Source organism: Mauremys mutica, chromosome 10 (assembly GCF_020497125.1).
Source record: "Mauremys mutica isolate MM-2020 ecotype Southern chromosome 10, ASM2049712v1, whole genome shotgun sequence".
NCBI classification, from domain to species: Eukaryota; Metazoa; Chordata; order Testudines; family Geoemydidae; genus Mauremys; species Mauremys mutica.
The window spans coordinates 10,814,082-10,833,386 of NC_059081.1; the positions used below are offsets into that span (position 1 = coordinate 10,814,082).

Here is a 19,305-nt window from a genome sequence, read left to right on the forward strand (position 1 = left end):
AAAAATGCACAGTGAGTGGTATGTAGGGAAGGGTACATTTCCAGGAGTTTGGGATGACTGTTACTCATGAAGGTCAAAGCCATGACATCATCCCACTTAAGTGCCGATAAAACCTGTGTCCACCTACACATATTTTTGTGCACCCATATTTTGTGTCTATTTTACCCATAGACATATAGTTTACAGACATAGTGTATTTGTGTGCACACAACACAGGGTATGCATCTAATACAATAGCGGCAACATGTATTTTATACCACACACATCCACTGCACTGCCCATGTGGCAGGGTAGAAAGCTAACTGTTACAAAGCTGCAGAAGGAGAATTTACTTTAAGGGAGAAAAAAATCCCACCTATGATTGAAACAGCAAACCACCTGCCTAGTGGACAGTAAAATGATCTTTTCCATGGAGAAAGCAGGTGTTATTTTTGGCTACAGCATCACAAACAAAAGGAAAGTGTTGTGTAAAAGCAATAGTGGGGAGGGAGTCTCAAAACCTGAAAATAAGTAAAAATACAAAACGGAGTCAGTTTCAAATTGATTTTTGAGAGTGAATCTGACACAAAGAGTTGTAGACAACGTCAGCCTCTCAAATTAAATTCTCCCATCAGTGTAACGAAGAAGTATTAGCTGCTACTAAAAGGAATGGAGGTTGATCTACCAGGAAAGAATTTCTGAGCTGCAGACTCTTTCTAAAAGTAAAAGTCATTGCAAGTTAAGGTACAAGATATGTAAAGGAATGAGAAAGTGACACTTTCTTCCCTTGTTCCAGAACTCTCTCCCACCCCCAAGCAATTGGCAGCACATTTTTTTATCTTATCTTGATATGTCAATAAATAATTATGTTTTTCCAACTGAACTAGGAGCTAGACATGGCAAACTGTAATTAACAGCATGAAGCATAATACCATTTGGCATGCTCACTCCTCATTTCTGAATAGGATGATGCAACAACCCTTTTCAAGCCAATTCAAAAGAAACTTCTACTTATAATTACATGCTATCTTGATTAGGATTTGCTAATAACATCATGCCTATTGAGTCCGAACTACTGAAAAGATAACATAGATTCGTCCACTAACAAAATGTACTGCCAAGACAGATAATATGTTATGGCTATTTCATGGAACTATATTTAAAGAGCTTGGGAAGGGAAAAAAAAGCCTGCATTCATTAAACAAGATCACATGACTATAGGGATACAAATGGATTAGGCTTCATTACTGTGAAGGTAAAAGATATTATAGGCAGGCTGGTAGCACCACCTATAATTAAGGTTATCTGACACTTCCCATTATAAGACCCTGTTTTCAGTTGCTTATAACTTCACCAAACTAATTGTTTGGGCTGAAATTTTACATGCAGAGGTCTGCATTTGGCTGAATTTTTAGGAAAATTTTGTTATGCCCTTGTTAAAAATTTCTGGTAATAATTTCCAGTCCTACCATCCCCGTGCTTTGGAGCAGGGACTTGAAATTTGGCCGGGGAGTGGCCTTTGTGTCAGCAATGTGTTTTTTGCCATGCCTGTGAAAGTCTGCCTACATTTGGCCATGTTATCAGCCCTTGGGGGAGAAAATCACAGTTTGCACATGCTCCATAGAGACTTTTAGATTTTACCAGTTAAAATCTCCAAAGATTCTATCCTCACTGAGTATATTTGAGCCCCTCACAAGCCCTTTGTGTGACCAGACTTTGCATGCAATCATCACAGAGTGGCCGAGCATACTCCCTACAGCCCAGAACTATGGGGTGAAGTTGGATTTTCCCTGTAATGGCTGCTCCTAGCTGCTGTGAGCCCGGCCACCTGAACGATGGAATTTCCTAATTTCTGAGTGCTTAATGTTGCAACTTGAATAATGTTCTTTTAACATAGCTTTTTGGTTTGTAATGTCAATGATAAGTAAGGCTGCGAATCATTCACGGAGGTCACGGGAAGTCACGGCTTCCGTGACTTTCCGTGACCTCTGTGAATTTTGCAGCGTTGGTGCAGCTGACTCCAGGACCATCCCAGCAGCTGGGAAAGCCCAGTGGCCAGCCGCACTGGCCACTGCTCTAGCAGCATTGGCTGCTCCCCGGTGCTGTCCTGGAGCAGTGGTCCGGGACCAGCAGCCGTGGCGGCGGGGCCCTGGGCTGTCCCTGCCTAGACCAGTGGTGGCAACCATGTGGCCCTGGGCCATCCCCTGCCAGGACCAGCGGTTGTGGCAGTGGGGCCACAGGCTGCCCCCTGCCCAAAGTGGCAGTGGTGGTGTGGCCACGGGCCACCTCCCGCCCGGAGCGGCTAGAGGGCCATGGGCAGTCCCCCACCAGGATCAGTGGCAGTGCCACAGGCTGACCCCTGCTCAGAGTGGCAATAGGGGCATGGGCTGCCCCCCCCAGCAGAAGCGTCACCCCATGCTGCCTTCCACCCCCTGGCAGCAGTTTTCAGGAGCGCCCCCCTCCCAGCGGGTAAGATTTAGTCACAGGTATTTTTAGTAAAAGTCATGGACAGGGCTCAGGGGCCGTGAATTTTTATTGCCCATGACCTGTCCATGACTTTTACTAAAAATACCCGTGACTAAAACGTAGCCTTAATGATAAGCAGTTTGCAGAAAAATGCAGAGACCCTCAATCATACCTAATTATGCTTAGTGAAAACAAAAAAATAATTCTCCTATCACTCAGTAAGTGCTGCAATTTCAAAAATATATGGGGGTGTATGCGACATGCCACATAATTATCAGAGGGGTAGCCGTTATGTGTGCAAAATATGTGTGTGTATATAGTTTGTAATTTCCAATTGGCTGTCATATACAGAGTACACTTATAAAGTCTCTGCGGACAATACCAAGCTGGGAGGGGCTGCAAGAGCTTTAGAGGATAGGATTAAAATTCAAAATGATCTGGACAAACTGGAGAAATGGTCTGAAGTGAATAGGATGAAATTCAATAAGGACAAATGCAAAGTACTCCCAGAAGACATGATAAGTTGCACATATACAAAATGGGAAATGACTGCCTAGGAAGGAATATTGCATAAAGGAATCTGGGGCTTACAGTGGATCACAAGCTAAATATGAGTGAACAGTGTAACACTTTTGGGGGGAAAAAAAAGGCGAACATCATTCTGGGTTGTATCAGCAGGAATGTTGTAAGCAAGACACAAGAAGTAATTCTTCCACTCTACTCTGTGTTGATAAGGTCTCACCTGGAATGCTGTGTCTTGTTCTGGGCGCAATGTTTCAGAAAATATGTGAACAAACTGGGGAAAGTCCAGAGGAGAGCAACAAAAATGATTAAAGGTCAAGAAAACATGACCTATGAGGAAAGATTAAAAAACATTGGGTTTGTTTAATTGGGAGAAGAGAAGACTGAGAGGGGACATGATAGCAGTTTTCAAGTACATAAAAGGTTGCAACAAGGTGGAGGGTGAAAAATTGTTATCCTTAACCTCTGAGGATAGGACAAGAAGCAATGGGCTTAAATTGCAATAAGGGAGGTTTAGGTTGGACATTAGGAAAAACTTTCTAACTGTCAGGGCATTTAAGCACTGGAACAAATTGCCTAGGGAAGTTGTGGAATCTGTCATTGGCAATTTTTAAAAACAGGTTAGACAAACACCTTTAGGAATGGTCTAGTTGTTACTTAGTCCTGCCTTGAGTACAGGGGACTGGACTAGATGACCTCTTCAGGTTCCTTCCAGACCTACACTTCTAGGATTCTACAATCTCAGAGACATATCCATTTGTAACCGAGACACATTTTTAATTTTGCCCTGAATTAACTTGAAATGTAGATTAAAGGAAATTCATTTATTTTAAAAGCTTTGATTAATCAATGATTAATAAGTTAATGTTCGTAAAACAATGTGACTCTGCAAATTACTACAAAAGTGCTAAGTGTTATTATGATGTTACTATTATGAAATGCCTATTAAAATAAAGTGTTTTATTTTCCTTCATCTTTCTTGCAGGGAATACAGGGAAATAAAGACTCACCATCTCCAATGTTGCCTAAAATGAGCCAGAGACCAGCACTGCCCTGTCAAGAAGTTGTGTTGGCAACTGGTTGGATATCAAATTCAATTTTCCCAAAGGAAGGCTAGGAACTGGAGACCTATTGCCATAGGTCAACTATTACATATGCTTTACAGTGTATTCTCGAGTGCTATGTATAGTGCAATCTTAAATAATTAAAGTGATGGAGCTGCCACTTTTCCTTTGGAGAGTTGCAAGTCATGAAAAAAGACTCCTTTTAGTAGGGACCCTGGAGACCAATGACTATAAATGATAACATTACTTGCAGTAGGTGTACACAAAAAAACCAAAGCAATGAAAATAACCTTTGGCAATTAATCTCGTTTACATATGGAAAACTTGGTGTCTACACATATTTAGTAGAAAACTTGCTCTTCTTACTCAACGTGGGGTGAGTGTTTTCAACATGGTGAAGAGTTAAATAAAAGCATTCAACCTCCCATCTCAATATTAGTGATCCTCAAATAACCTAGGGCCCAATCCCACAAAACACTTGCGTCCAGGCGTACCTAATACTGCTGTGAACTGTCCTTCTGAAGTCAAGGTAATATTCACTATGTCCAATAGTAAGTGTGTGCAGCATTGGCCCCTTAGACTGTAAATTCCTCGAGACAGGGACTGTGCCCTATTTTTCTGCAACGTGCCATACACAGCCCCTGGTGCTCTATAAATAATAAATAATAATAATAAATATTCCATAAAGCAAAACATCTTTACCATTCTCTTCATCTCCTTGGAGACCTGGTGAGTACCCAGATGGTTGTAAAAGGGGCGATCCACACCCCAGTGTGGAGGGTTATGGCCGATGGAATTGGTGCGCTGTCTGTTCATCTTGGCTATTGTCGCTTTCTCATCTTTCTGAAATAAAAACATGAGAGAATTGCATGACGTATTTTGAAACATTTTACATGGTAATCACTCCCCAGATGCCTTTGTTTCTGATCATTTATCCCCCTGCATTAACCTATTAATCATGCACTTCAACAGAAATAAGGAGCATTCATCTGATCAGTTCTTTATTGCTTTATTTCCTGTCCTTCCAAGCGTCACAGTTAAGTATAATGGGACAGTTTTTCAAAGGACTCAAAATTTGTTGCCCACCAACAACTCCCCTCCTCTGTGAGGACAAAGAACTCCGGTGAGTGCAAACAGGGTGTCTTTTTTTGCCTTGAGACTGAACAATTAAATTCAGGAACAAAATTGTAGTTCCGAGGGGAGAGGCTGTGTTAAGATTCCTTGGAAAACAGGAATCAATGTGCCTGCAATGTACAGGGCAAAGGCAGAGGGCTGATCTGCGTAAAGGACTAGGAGCCAGGTTTCAATTCTGGCACTGAGTGGCACAGTCCTCCTGTACAATGGGGATGCCTCCCAAAGGAGGGGTGAGGAATACTTAATGTTTGCTGGGTACTGTATTTGTAAGTGCTAAGAAGAAAATAATGGTACTGCACAAGGTGAAAAAGGTGTTTTCTCCTCTTCAACTCTAACTGCACATTTTGTCTTTGACTGAAATACTCCTGAAGTTGAAGGGTGTTTGGTGGTAAGAGATAGCTATGACATTTGGACCTGACTCAAGACTGCTGCAAAGGTTGGGGTGTGTTAGGACCCAGAGATTTATTTCAGGCTCATCATCAATAAAAACAGGAGTGCAGGCAGGGCCGGCGCTTCCATTTAGGCGACCTAGGCGGTTGCCTAGGGCACCAGGATTTGGCGGGGCGGCAATTCGGCGGCAGGGGGTCCTTCCGCGCTCCGGGTCTTTGGCGGCAATTCTGCGGCGGGTCCTTCACTCACTCCGGGACCCGCCGCCGAAGTGCCCCGAAGACCGGGAGTGTGGAAGGACCCCCCCACCCGCCTCAGAATTGCTGCCAACAACCGGGAGCGCGGAAGGACCCCTGCCTCGGGCACCAAAAACCCTGGCGCCGCTCCTGAGTGCAGGGTGCTATGGGGTGACATAATAGTATTGTGAATTATGTATATTGAGGGTGTTTTCGAGCTGATGAAAAGCATTGCTTTTTCAACATAGGATTTTCTCTGTCCTCCCCTTGTTGGCCTCTGTTTTGTAGAGGAGGTAGAAGTAGCTTGTACAGGATCAATCCTGCAGTTTTCATTCAGACGAAGATTTCAACAGGAGACTTGCTTATCAGGGAACTATGTGATCTGACCGTGTTGACTTAACAAAAACCAACGTGGCCGTGGTCGTAAGCATGTTAATATATAATTACTGAGAGATGGGCAACCCTGGGAGAGTTCGCAGGTTCTGTTGGAATGAGCATTTGAAAAGTTGTTTTTTTAATAGCTTGAGAGATCACCTTTTTTTAAGATTTCCTGGATCTGGCTAAGCACAAGCAGCAGGACAGACTCATGTAATTATTATTGCGTATCTTGGATTTCAGAGCCAGGAACTGCGGAGGCAGCAAAACAATTTTAGAAAAGAAAATGCCACAATTTTTTCAAAATGATTGAGCCTGGTTCAGCTCAAGTCTTGGATGAAGGATACAGGTTAGTCCATGTATTCGCCATACGGATTCTCTTGTCCCAAGCAGTAACTGTGGTTTCCAAGGCATTCACCACGTTCCTGTCACGTTCTCACAGAATGACTGGTGCTATTTCCATGGTAACCAGAGAGTTAACTGTCACGTTTTATACTGTCATGCTTTTTTGAATTAAAAAACAAATCTTTGTACATTTAGTGCTGGGGAAAGGTGCTAGATTGACAGCCATGGAGACGGTAGTCCTCGGTACTCACAGGAAAGGGACAGTCGCACCGACAGTGCCCTCCAGTAGACTGCAGGTTCTTCCTGCCGAGACCAGTTACAGAAGTGTTTGAGTGAATAGTTCAGTCTTTATACCCCTTTGACTTTCCTGGGAGTGTCAACAAAGGTGCTGACTGTGGCACAGTGTTCATAATTGAGATCTTAATAGCCACCGGATAATAACAACCTGGGTTGCTACTGCCCCAACGCTGCATTTGAACTGCTGCAAGGGTTCTATCTATCTCATTACCGATTCCCAGGTCGCTGAGAGCGCTGCTAGTGTATTGCTACAATGGGCTGGGGGCAACCGCAAAGAACTGTCAGCTCCATTGCAAAGAAGAAGCAGCCACACATTATCACAAACTGCTGAAGCCACAGAAAGACAGGTGTGGGGAAACAAACCTCATGAATACTCACTCCTGTCTCTCACCTGCATCAAACCAGCATCGTTTAATCTATAAGAGCTGGAACTGTGAACATTTTGTGCCAGATGAACTTCACATTAGCAACCATTATGGAAACTCTAGCTAACCTCCAAGAGAGCTGTGTTTTAAATGTTTCTAAAAATACACAAGTATGAAATGACTCTATTATCGTTTTTTTTTTAAAGCCACAGAACTTTTACTTTTCTAACCTTTACGATCATTTGTGGTGCTCTAGCTGCAACCCCTTGCATAGTTACAGATCTATATATATCATCTGATGCCAAAAAAACACTAGCAGAAAGAACAGATTAGGTATCTACAACCAAATATTTACTGCTCTGAATAATAAAAGTGACACTGCCTGTACATTTTATTACAGCTTAGTGAGAGACTTTCAACCAGTAGCAATCAAAAAAAAAAAAAGCTAGGCAGTAAATCTAGTCTGGAGACCTATAAAAGCAAACCTATCTGGTTACATTATAAATGCCTTTAGTCAACAGACGATAAAAGATATGTGCAACAAGTTTTCCCCAGTGGTGAAGCACAGTCCAATATGTATCTAGTAAACGCAGACATAATCTTAAGAAAAGACTTAATTCCAGAAATCTAAGCAGATAAACTGAAAGGTCTCAGCCAATTAAACTACATTTGCTTTTGACTAGGGACAATTGACTGTCATACACTAAAATTTACATTATGTCAATTGTGTGATTAATTTGAAGGGAATAAAAGACCTCAGTAGGTACATGTGTATTGACAGTTCTGGGTTGGGGCAAGGTCAGGACAAACTGTGGTAAACACACACACTATTGAGGTCATTTACAACCATGAGATCACAGACCATATAAATTATCCAAAGCTGTGTGAAGAACTCTTGCATTTCTTCCCCAGGAAATTGTGTAGGGGAGATTTTGAACCATGTATTCTGTAGCTTTTGTCATAGATAAAACCCAGTGTGGGGCAGTGTTTTTCAGTCAAAGCCTCTGGTGGCAAATTTTGCTTGCACAAATAAAACACGATACTCAAACTTCTTACTCAAATGGACTTCACTGTTAGTTGTATCACTTATTTAAAAGCATCTTCTTAGCTTGATTTCTTTTTAAATTTACTTTTTTTTAAATTCCGATTTCTGGTTGAACACTCTTTAAAAGTATGTTGTGATTTAATTTAAAAAAAAAAAAGATGAAGTCCCAGATTGTTAATGGTATTTAGACATGACTGCATTCAGTGTCACAATGCCTAACAGATTTAGAAGCCTAAATCTAATTTTTAAAAAGATTTAGGCACTTAGGAGTCTAAATCCCATCAACTGACTATGGAATTTAGCCTCCCAAGTGCCTAAATCCCTTTTGAAAAATTATATTTTATGCTCTTAAACTTAGTTAGGCATCATGATGCTGAATGTAACACCACCAAAATAGCTTTAAAAATCTGTGCCGAAGCGATTTTCTACTCTATAGATGTTTATAAGGGTAGGGTGACCAGAGAGATGAAGAAAATATCGGGACACATGGTGGGGTCCACCGGCGGACCAAAAAAAACAAACAACAAAAAAACCAGTGCTGCTGGCGGAGCGAAAGATCAGTCGGAACGCGGGACAACCACCTAAATATCGTGACGGTCCCGATTTTATCGGGACTTCTGGTCACCCTATATAAGGGTCACTCTTTTCAATTTAGTTAGCCTATTCCTCTCTTGCTAATTGACTATACAGGAAAACTGACTTGATCGATTGCACCCCTGTATTCACATCATACACACTAGTATAATAATCTTTGTACAATACATGCCTTGTGAGGTAAACAAATAACTCACTGGTCATCAATATCATGGTGAAATGTATGTAGCAACATTACATGTAAAGTTATGAATTCCCCATGTACGATGTTGGTAGCATGTGTTCAAAGCCATGCCTGACTAGCCAGGAGTGGTTAAACAGGTCTATCCTAAACAAAGAAATGTGTGTTTACCTCAATTTACATATAAGTAGTAAACAGGGTCCTTGAGACAGCAGGAAGAAGACAAGGCAAATCTACATTTCAGCATACGCAGGAGAGATGAAAACGCTTGGGTCACCTTCACCCCCAGACTCCACTTTGCCTTCTTTACGGCTTGAATAAACTTTGTTTTGAGGGGTAACCCGCACACGAATCCACTTCAAAGGGGAACTGGATTATAAAGGTGAGGGGCAAAACCCATACCAGGGTCTCTCTCTCTCTTGCACTCTCTTTCACCTGAGACAACAAAGGAACCAGCCTTTTGACTTTAGGGGGAGGAGGAAGGCATCCTGATCTGAAAATTTGGTCAGCCCTGTTGCTGGAAACATGTGCTAAGGATTTCACCTTGAACCAGTTTAGTTTGTTAAGTTTTAGTTACTAGAAAGCATTTTATCTTTGCCTTTCTTGTAGCCATTTTTGACTTTAATACCTGATACTTGTACTCACTTAAAATCTCACTCTTTGTAGTTAAATAAACTTGTTTTATTTTTTAATCTAAACTAACCCAGTGTTGTGTTTAAACTGAGCTGCTTGGTAACTGAAATAACAGGCTATTGGTTATTGGCTATTGACCCCGTACAGGGCCAACAAACCTTCAATATCTGAACTGTCCAGGAGAGGGCTGGGCAGCACAGAACACAAGTTTTGGGGCAAAATCAAGACTGAGAGTGTGTTGGGGTCAGCCTGAAAGTAGTAACCAAGGAGGTTGGAAGCCAGAGTGTGGCTGGTGTGTTACTGACAGGCGGCTGAGGTCAGAGCTGCTGGATCAGGACTGCAGCTATGCACAGACGCTCAGGGTGTGACCTACATGCTGTTTGGCTGTTTGTGAGCACCCCAGGTTGGGAGCTACAGCAGAAAAGCATTGGGAGGGACCCCAAGTTGCAGAGCAGGTGGTGACATAACCCCTCACTGGTCTGGACTGCACCCCAGAATGACACTGACTATACACAAAGTGTCATCAAATGTATGAGAAAAGATTGAGAAAAAGAACTGTTGACAATGTCTTTCAATTCTGCTAATTTTTATGTGCTATCTGTTACAATGGGAGCTGCAATATTCTCAAACAGCAATGAGCTTTTCAAATTTAACATGGATAAACTCCAGAAGTTGCTGTGGGAACTTTCAAATATGAGCTTGCAGAGACTGTAAATCTTATCCCCAGAGGTTTTATTGAATTCTCATCACCATTTCCCACACACTGAGCTACAGTAACACCATGTCAAAACCACAGAAATAGTTGAGATTTTCTTAGACCAATCAATTGCATCAAACATCTTTACTCTATGGCTGCATCTACAGTAGGATTTTTTGAGATCTGTGGTTATCAGTGGGGCAGCTCCAGCAGTCAAAGCTGTAGCATAGTCATTCCTAACTTAGCTATAGGATAGCTCCTTAGATTGTCTTGCTGTTGTACTGCCATGTGAACTGTATTTTTGACAATAACATATGACTAATTCCATTACAGCAGTAAACCTATGTGAATGGAAGCCTGGCTTAGTTGCAATGAAACTCATTAAATCTAAGATGTTTTAGTAGAGTCACATCCACAACATATAAACGATCATTTTGTTTGTTCAGCTGGATGGAGTTCTAGGACATTATTTAGAGAAGAATGAACGCTGTTTTCCTAGGAGCCATGGCCAGAACTCATTGAGCCATTTCAGGCTTAAAAAGCCATCATTATCATTTCTTTCTGAAAAATTTGTACCTGTTAGTATTACAGGGAACAGCCACATTTCCTATAACTGAAAGAGAAGTGAGAAAAATGTGTGTCCTTTTTTTTTAGGGTGTGTTGACTTTGTACATTCAGCAGCACTTTGTGGACAGTCAGCATTCTTACCCTCTAGTTGATGGTCATGTTCAGTGCCTGCCTTATTTTCTTAGCATAGTGTTTCCCAAACTTCTGAAAGCTGATGCTCCCTCATTCAAGAAAATGAAACTACCTACAATGAGCCCTACTCAATGTAACGTATACATCTTCCACACTCCCCCAGGTAGTCCTTTGTGCCTCCCATCCCACTTTGGGAAATGCATGCATAGATCTTCATTATAGCAGAGCAGCAGCTCTGCTATAATGGTTAAGGTTGAGATACTATAAATCCTTGCCTTTCTTACATGCTTTGACGAACTATGAAATAGTTAGCAACTTGCTGTTTAAATTGGCATCTGAGTTCACATCCCATTAAAATAAATGGGAAAGGTCACACTTAGAATCTATTGTTTCAGGCTGTCTGCAAATTCAGGCAGACATCTGAGCATTTGTTACACTTGCTTTATATTTTGAATGGTTTCTTCACAACCCTAGGAGCTAGGGGTTTTTGTGTTGGTTGGTTTATTGGTTGACTTGTTTTGTTTTCAAATGGAAGTGGAGACTCGGGAGAACAATAGAGAGGTCTGTCTGTGTCCCCTTGGCTATTTCTTCGCATCCCCCGGTTTGAGGAAAATGGCAGTAGCATAACACCATCACTCCTGTACTTAACTGAGGCATGGGAGGGCAGGGGCTCAAACACCTGCTTTCCCACAAGTTCTGCAAGGAAGCGCTTACCAGTAACAGCACCAGCAAAGCTGCTAGTGAAACTGAAGAGGCAGTAGGCAGGTATGTGCAGGGAGAGGAAAGAGATGGGGTTGGGTCTGAACTGGTTTGGTTTTGAACTCTTGGGTCTGCTCGTTCCCTCCGCTAGTAAAAAATCTTTATAAGCATCAAGGGAGAAGCAGAAAAGTCCCTATGTATATTTTCAATTCTGTGGATGTTATTTAAAGACTGTTCTATCAGAAACTAGATTTTTTTTTAACAAGTCAATATAAAAAAAATTCAAGTTGGTAGCATCCTTTTATTAAACTACTTTCAAAGGAGGACCTAGTCTGATATATATACAAGTCATTGGAACAGAAAAATATTACATACATTCCTCCTATTTAATCAGTGCAGCAGAAAACTATGTTGATGCAAATAATTCATTTAACGGCTGAGAATTCAAACAGACAAAACAACAGGAAATTCAAAGTTATGATTAATCAGAGCAACAGTAAGTGGAATTTGGTTTCACAGTGTATGCCATTAACATTTTTTTGCTTGGGGTAGCAAAAATGGTAGAGCCCTGGGCATTAATTTTATGCCTTAACTATACTCCTGACAATGCTGAGTTACAGTGTCTGTGGGAGTTATGGGCCAGTTATTCAGACAATTGAGGTATGCCCACGTAAACTGGGAAATTGCTCATCCAAATGGCTAATTACATGGATTTGAAAATGCAGTCACGGTAACTATGTAAATGAGGTCCCACAAGTGTTCACCTTAATTATCTGAAATTCTGGCCTCACTACTGTGAATTTCCTTACTTTATTTGGCATCAACAATAAAGTTGTATTTACTTGGGTTTTTTGGCATAATAATTGCATAGGTAATTGATTGCATATGCAAATAAACATGCTAGGCCAAATTAATCACTGGGGTAAGGAGTGCCCCTCCACTGAAGTCAAGCAAACCTGTTTTCCCTCTGACTGATTTTACCTGAAGATGCAAAGGTGAGTTTTGTTTAAATTCAAGATTTTCAAAAAACTGAGAGTAAGCATGCAAAATATCAGCTCCAAAGGTCATAGTTTCAGAAAGTTTAAAATGCAAATAGCTCTCTCAATGATAACTGCAAGTAAAATAGCTTTCTGGAAAGAATAAATAAGACTTGCAAAGCCTGATGTAGATGTAACTGATCTTGCTTGGGCTGACAGCAGGGTTGGAACATGGGACCTTCAATGCTAAAAGCATGAGCTTCTACCACTTGAGCTAAAGAACCCATGTCATTAACTGGAAACAGTAGCAGACTCAGTAACCACTTATGTCAACCAGCTATTAGAGATGGACAAAGATTCAACATTATCCTGGTGTGGGTTACATGGACAGTGCAATCAACAGAGGTCCTGGGCTGTAAGGCGCTGAATGCCACCAGAGCCACTTGAAGTGGGTTTTGAAGGGGTTCACCACCTTGTAGAAATCAGGCACCAAGTGACCGAACCATCCAATGAAGTGTTGTTCACCAAAAACAACCCTTCTTGGCAGAAAGGCCAAGGATTTAAACAGACCTACTCTCTCACCCCTGGAAGGAGCCTAAAGATCGGAGATGAGGTACATTTGTGGAGCAGTGGAGGGCGAGGGAAATTTGCCCTGCCCCTGCATCTGCTGCTCCTGGTTTAGGTGGAAAAACAGGAGATTTACATCTTTAGCCCATATGAAATACATTGCTACTCTGGGCCACAACGCGATACATACTCAGCTTTGTTACGAGAACTCCATATACAGTGTGTGACTAACAGGAACCCAGACACGACTCACAGGAACCCATTACTAAGTTAGACGAACATTTTATAGAGGTTATTGGAACGGACTCCAGTAAAAACCTCACTAAATAAATCAGACACAAGAAAGTAGCTAAAAATAGAGGGAATGGAAGCAAAGGTAAAACACTGGTACCTTGTCCATCTTTACTTCTAGCAAAATATTAAGCAGGGTGGGGGTGGGGAAAGGGAAAATGCTTTTCACGTCTGCTAACTTTTTATTCTATTAAAATTGGTATTTAAATTTGGGCAGAGATTCAACGAGATGCAAGCTCAGGGCTTCAATTACAAACAAGTGAACTATAAGAGTGAGGTAGCTGGAATTGTAAGGCCTAGAACTCACGACACCTCGCTTCTCTTGGACTCTGACACTAGTCTTTGTGACCTTTAGGTCAGTCACGTCTTTGTGCCCAGTTTAAGTATAGTAACTTCCTAAGCCACATGGATATTGCAAGTCTTAATATTAAGTGCTTTGGGACCCTGAGGTGCAGAGTACTATTAGTATTACGTTCGAGCCAGGAGGTCCCAGCTAAGACCAGGGCCCGATTGTGCAATGTTCTGTACCACCAACACATAGTACGAGAGCTTATAGTCCAATAGACAAGGCAGGAAAAGGGTGGAAGAAATGAAGTATCAAACCCTCGGGGGACTGAGGCAGAGAGTCACACAGGAAGTCTGCTGGAGAACCGGTAACTGAACCCAGAACTTTTGAGTCCCACTCCACTACAAGACAGTCTTTGCCGAAAAACGAGGCAAACGTGGAGAATGCTTTGGATTACTCATTCTGAAAATTCTATTGCCGTCTCCGCTGCAGCCACCGTGAGGCAGCAGAATGTTGTAACATACTTTGAAGTACTAACATTCCACTTGTCCCAACAACAAAGAGTCCTGTGGCACCTTATAGACTAACAGACGTTTTGCAGCATGAGCTTTCATGGGTGAATACCCACTTCTTCGGATGCAAGTCCGTATTCACCCACGAAAGCTCATGCTGCAAAACGTCTGTTAGTCTATAAGGTGTCACAGGACTCTTTGCTGCTTCTACAGAACCAAACTAACACGGCTACCCCTCTGATACTTGTCCCAACAAAGATCTACAGATCTTCACAGGAACATACCAGATACTTAGTGTGTTCTCCTGATGTAACAAAACAATACACCCTCCCTCCCCTGGACATGGGCCCTCACCAAAAGTGTGTTTTGCAGCAGCAAAGAGGGTAAAGTGTAAATATCTCAAGTGGCTTGAGCTGCCCACTGACAGGCCATGATGTGTGGGACATAACGATCTTGCCCTGAAAACTATAATTATCTTCTGAAGATTGGGTAGATAGATACCAAAACATTAGCTTCTCTCCTTAAAGGATAATAATGGATTTTCTTCCTTTTTTTGCATTTAGAAGATTTAAGGCTTGCTTCCCTTCCTGAGAGAATGTAACTGCAAGTGATGATCTCAAGCTAATTTTGTATAGGCACAGTGGTCATTCACCATGTTATTGAAGCATGTCACCAGCAATGCATTTAACCTCAGAATGCCCATGTTTATCAACATTCCTATTTTACAGAAGGGGAAACTAAGGCACAAATAGGTCAAGTGATTTCTTCAAGGTAAGACAGCAAGACTAAGGCAGACCTGGGAACAGAACCCAGATGTCCTGACTAATAGTTCTGTGCTTTAACACAAGACAGTCTTTCCTCTGTGAGTTAGAATAGATGATCCAAAGTTTGGGGATGTTCTGAAATAGTGTTTTGCTTTGTCCCATTATGGACCTGGAGACAGCTGCAAAATAAACATTCGGATCCAGTTCATAATTTTTCAGATGCTCAGGGGGTTTCAAATCTACAGTAGAGTTTTGATTAGTCTCAGATTCAGGGTAATTCAAAAACTGGGTTTTGATCCAGGCCCATCACTACAAGCTGGTAAGAACTTTGGACAGCATACATAGTGTCCACTGGTGCTTGGAGCTTGACGAACGAAATGCTGGGTGAAATATCACGGTCTATGTTATGCAGCTGGTGAAATTAGATGATCAAGGTAGTCCTCTCTGGCCTTAAAATCGGTCATAATCTGGACACACACCTGTTATAGAGACTAGTTGCAACACAGCCCACATTTTGTTGGAAGACATACACAGCGGAACCAGTGACTGTAGCCTCCAGCTCATAATGTCCAGCTCAAGTCAATAGTGACTGAAAGCTGTTACTTTGTGCTGCTTGTTCAAGTGATCTATGGGAAATGAATTGGTACTCTCAGTCCCGTTCCACAAGGACAGGCATCCACCATCCCAGCACGCCCTGACTGATAACCTGGCTGGCAGAACCAGCAGATATACTGAGGAAGGATGTACCATGGAGTGAAGCACTGTCACTAACTCAAGGGGCCCCGCTAGCTCATGTTTGAGGCATGCTAGTGGGCAGGCGGGGAAAGCTTCCACGGCTGCAGCTGAAGCTGTACTTGGCCTCGGGTATGATGGAGAACTTTGCTTTTCTAAGGCTAATAATTTGCCAGCTTCCACCAGCATAAAACTCAGTTACAAAATAATCTCCCAAGTGGTTAAAAAAAGGACTAAGGCCAGATTCTTTTGTACAGACGAATTGTGCTTGGGGCAGGAATGGGGTGAGAAGAAGTGCAAAGGTAGCCATACCCTGCCTCCCCCCAGACAGACAGACACACACACACACGCTGGGGACCAGAAGGGAAGGTATCCTAGAAGTTGTTACACTGGGCCTCTGGAACTAGAGGACTTATTGGCATAGAGGGAATCCTCTACTGGCCAGGAAAGCCTGGCTTTCAGGCTGCTTTGAGGTGTTAGGAGTGGCCACCAGCCAAAAGCACCTAAAACATACATTAGTCTGTTTGCTCTTACCCGTTTTTGACTGCAGCGTACAATCAGGAAGGTCTCTATACTGTGCTCCTTGAGGTAAGCATTGCGTTCTCCTCCAAAACCCAGCTCCACCTCGTAGTCTCCATTCAGATAATTCAAGGTTGCTTTGGTAATGTGGATTCGCCTTGAATGAGACAAAAGGCAAATTGTGGAGTTCATTAAGCAGCTCTAATAATCACATATCTAGTAAGCCAATTCCTGCCGGTGACAGATTCTGTGCACTAGAATAAATAGCTCATTTCAAGGTCCAATCCTGCTACCGTTGATATCCCCTGGGAGTTTTGTTTCACCTTTCAAAGGGAGTAAAATCAGGCCCATTGATATTTTTCCATAGAATTAGGTTAAAACACATTTTAAGACCCTCCTGCAGGTCTAAAGCAAAACTGTCATGTGGATTGACTCACAGCAGCTTTGCTGAAGCAACGACTTACCCTGCTTTCCCTCCGGCTTCCATGTGATTGGCTAGCGTGACATCATTTGACCACACATCAAACTGCCACTTCCTGAGGCCCAAGACTCCACAGTGAACTCTCCCACTGTGGATGCCAACCCTCATGTTCACGTTGACGCCTGTCACCTCCCGGACCAATCTGAAAAGAGAGGCAGAAAGAGGAGGATGTCTCTGGGAATTATGTGCCTGTATCCACTGACATAACTCGGCTCCAAGAGTGCAAAATCCACAATTCCTTAGAAATTATTCAAAATACACACAAAAGGGCTGCTCATTCATAGTACTTTGGCTACAGAAAACAGACAGGCTGTACTGCACTTTGATAATCTGGCTAGCCAAGCAAAGTACTAATTAGACAGGGGTGTCCTTGGAATAAGTCCTTGTTCTCTCAACTTGGTCACAAGTTCAGAGCTCATGGAAAAATTCTTTGGGAGGGTGAAAGCACTAAGTCTTGGTCTTTGATTTCCATACCAAAACTGGACATAACCTCCCAGCTCTCTGAACATCATTAAAAGTAATAGCATGTTGCAAAGAGAAAAAGGAAATGATTTTGAGCTTGTAAATTGTCTGTATGGCACCAGGCATCAAGTGTTCCATGGATGAAACCTGATCTGTGTGTGAAATACCCACTACAGTTGGAAACCTTGAACTGAGCTTTAAGCTGCAGCCATCGCAAACCACAGAACCACATCTTCTGCTCTCACTCCAAGTGGGCAGCTACAAACACTCAGACTCTGATTTTAATGAGCTCTTGGATCCTCTGTTTGCTCCCAAAATGATTACTGTCATACTTGGTGGGTTTTTCCTTTTTAGGGCAAAAATTTACTTGAAGAGCTCTTCACATGGAAATTTTATTTGGGAATTCTGGTAGGGGGGGCCTACGAAGGGTCTGATGGCCTCAGTAAGGCCAAATGTGGCTTATAGTTGCTGATGATCACATCATTACCAGAATGCCCATGTTTCACAGAGAAACTCACCTGACAGTTCCTTGGTTGTCTATGGGGTTGAGAGGGGGGCAGGGCATACAGAACAATCTGAGCAGTTGATTCTATGGGCCAGATCCTGTACTTTCAGTAAATGCAGGTTCTTGTTGTGCACAAGGCAAATCCTACTAACTGCGGTCAGTCCTGACCATAGCCCTGTTCTGTTCCTGCAAAGACAACCTAATCTGGGGGCGGAGCCTGCATGGAAAGGGAAATATCGATTCTCCAAGGATCTAGTGCATTCTGCCCTCATCACCTGATATGGGGCTCCACAGCCTCAGGTCTGGCAACAAACCGAGCAGTGACTGCATACACCGGTCAATAAAATAAATTGCCCCAAATTCAGTTTCATTTGTTCCTTATTCTTTTCTTTTCTTTAAGAAGGAATCAGATGATTTTATAAAAGTGCTATTTTCAACTGCAAAGCCTGATCAGGATTGAGACCTCATTGTTCTAAGTGCCAAACAAACACAGAGGTAGAGATGGTCCCTCTCCCAAAGACCTCACAATCTAACACTAGACATGTTTCTAATGGCAACCGCCTGACGCTTTGACTTACCAGGGGGTTATCACTGAACCTTGTCTCATCGCTCCCAAGTGAACTGATAACACAGGCTGTTTATTTCTTCCTCCTGTTTTCTTAAATACATATACATAAATAGAAGCCTATCTTTCCACTTACTCATCACTGTACTTACATGTCCTCTGTGCACTGCACTATCTAGCTTTGAGAACACGTATTTGTAACCAATTATGCCCGTGTTAATTGATCTGCTCAGAGCTGGAACTACTCAATATAGGTCCAATTCTGTGATGTGGTGAGCGTCCACAAATCCCACTGATTTCATTGGGAGCCAACATGTGTTCAGTCCTTTTCAGGATCAGCTCCTCTAGCATTAAATTATCTAAAACAGAAATGTAAAGGCTCTGCAGTTCTCATCTCCTTCAATTCAGTAAATTGGATTGAATTTCCACTTTATCTTGATCAAGTCTCAAGGTACGTATTTATTGTGCTGGGTACAGTACATCCTTATTATTGGGATTTTTTCAAGGACATAAACAAACACCCACACCTTTGTCTCATTTTTTAGATCACAAGTATGTGGTTTGAAAAGCAGCATTTCCACCTAAGAGACCTCTTTCTAAGACTAGTATGCAACAACTATTCCTCGTCTCATACACAATGCACACCTGGGCTATTATAGCTGTACTTTCACTTATTTGGACATGCTGCTTCTTGCACTTTTCACCTTTGAGATCTGTATAAAAGGACTTGCCGAATAACCTGTTTTCAATGGCTGTAGTAAAGAATCCCATGGAATTGATGTGGAGTACAAAGAAATGGCAGGTTAGGCAGCATCTTATTAAATGCTAAAAGGAATCATTTCCAACAACTTGTACTACCAAGAAAGCACTCAGTCTATTACATTTAACAGCAAAGGTCTCGCTTTGTACCGTGGGTGGCTTGAAAG

The 19,305-nt window shown here is 42.2% G+C and overlaps 1 protein-coding gene across 2 annotated transcripts in view; it reads right to left on the reverse strand.

Moving 5' to 3' along the window:
• The window catches only part of ADCY5 (adenylate cyclase 5), a 298,584-nt gene that overhangs the window by 63,214 nt on the left and 216,065 nt on the right, over window positions 1-19,305 (reverse strand). For both annotated transcript variants that reach the window (XM_045031720.1, XM_045031719.1), the window contains exons 7-9: window positions 16,831-16,989; window positions 16,382-16,523; window positions 4,734-4,874 (exon numbers count right to left, since the gene is read on the reverse strand). In XM_045031720.1, coding sequence (XP_044887655.1) covers window positions 4,734-4,874; window positions 16,382-16,523; window positions 16,831-16,989 — 442 coding nt within the window. The remainder of the gene's footprint in view (window positions 1-4,733; window positions 4,875-16,381; window positions 16,524-16,830; window positions 16,990-19,305) is intronic.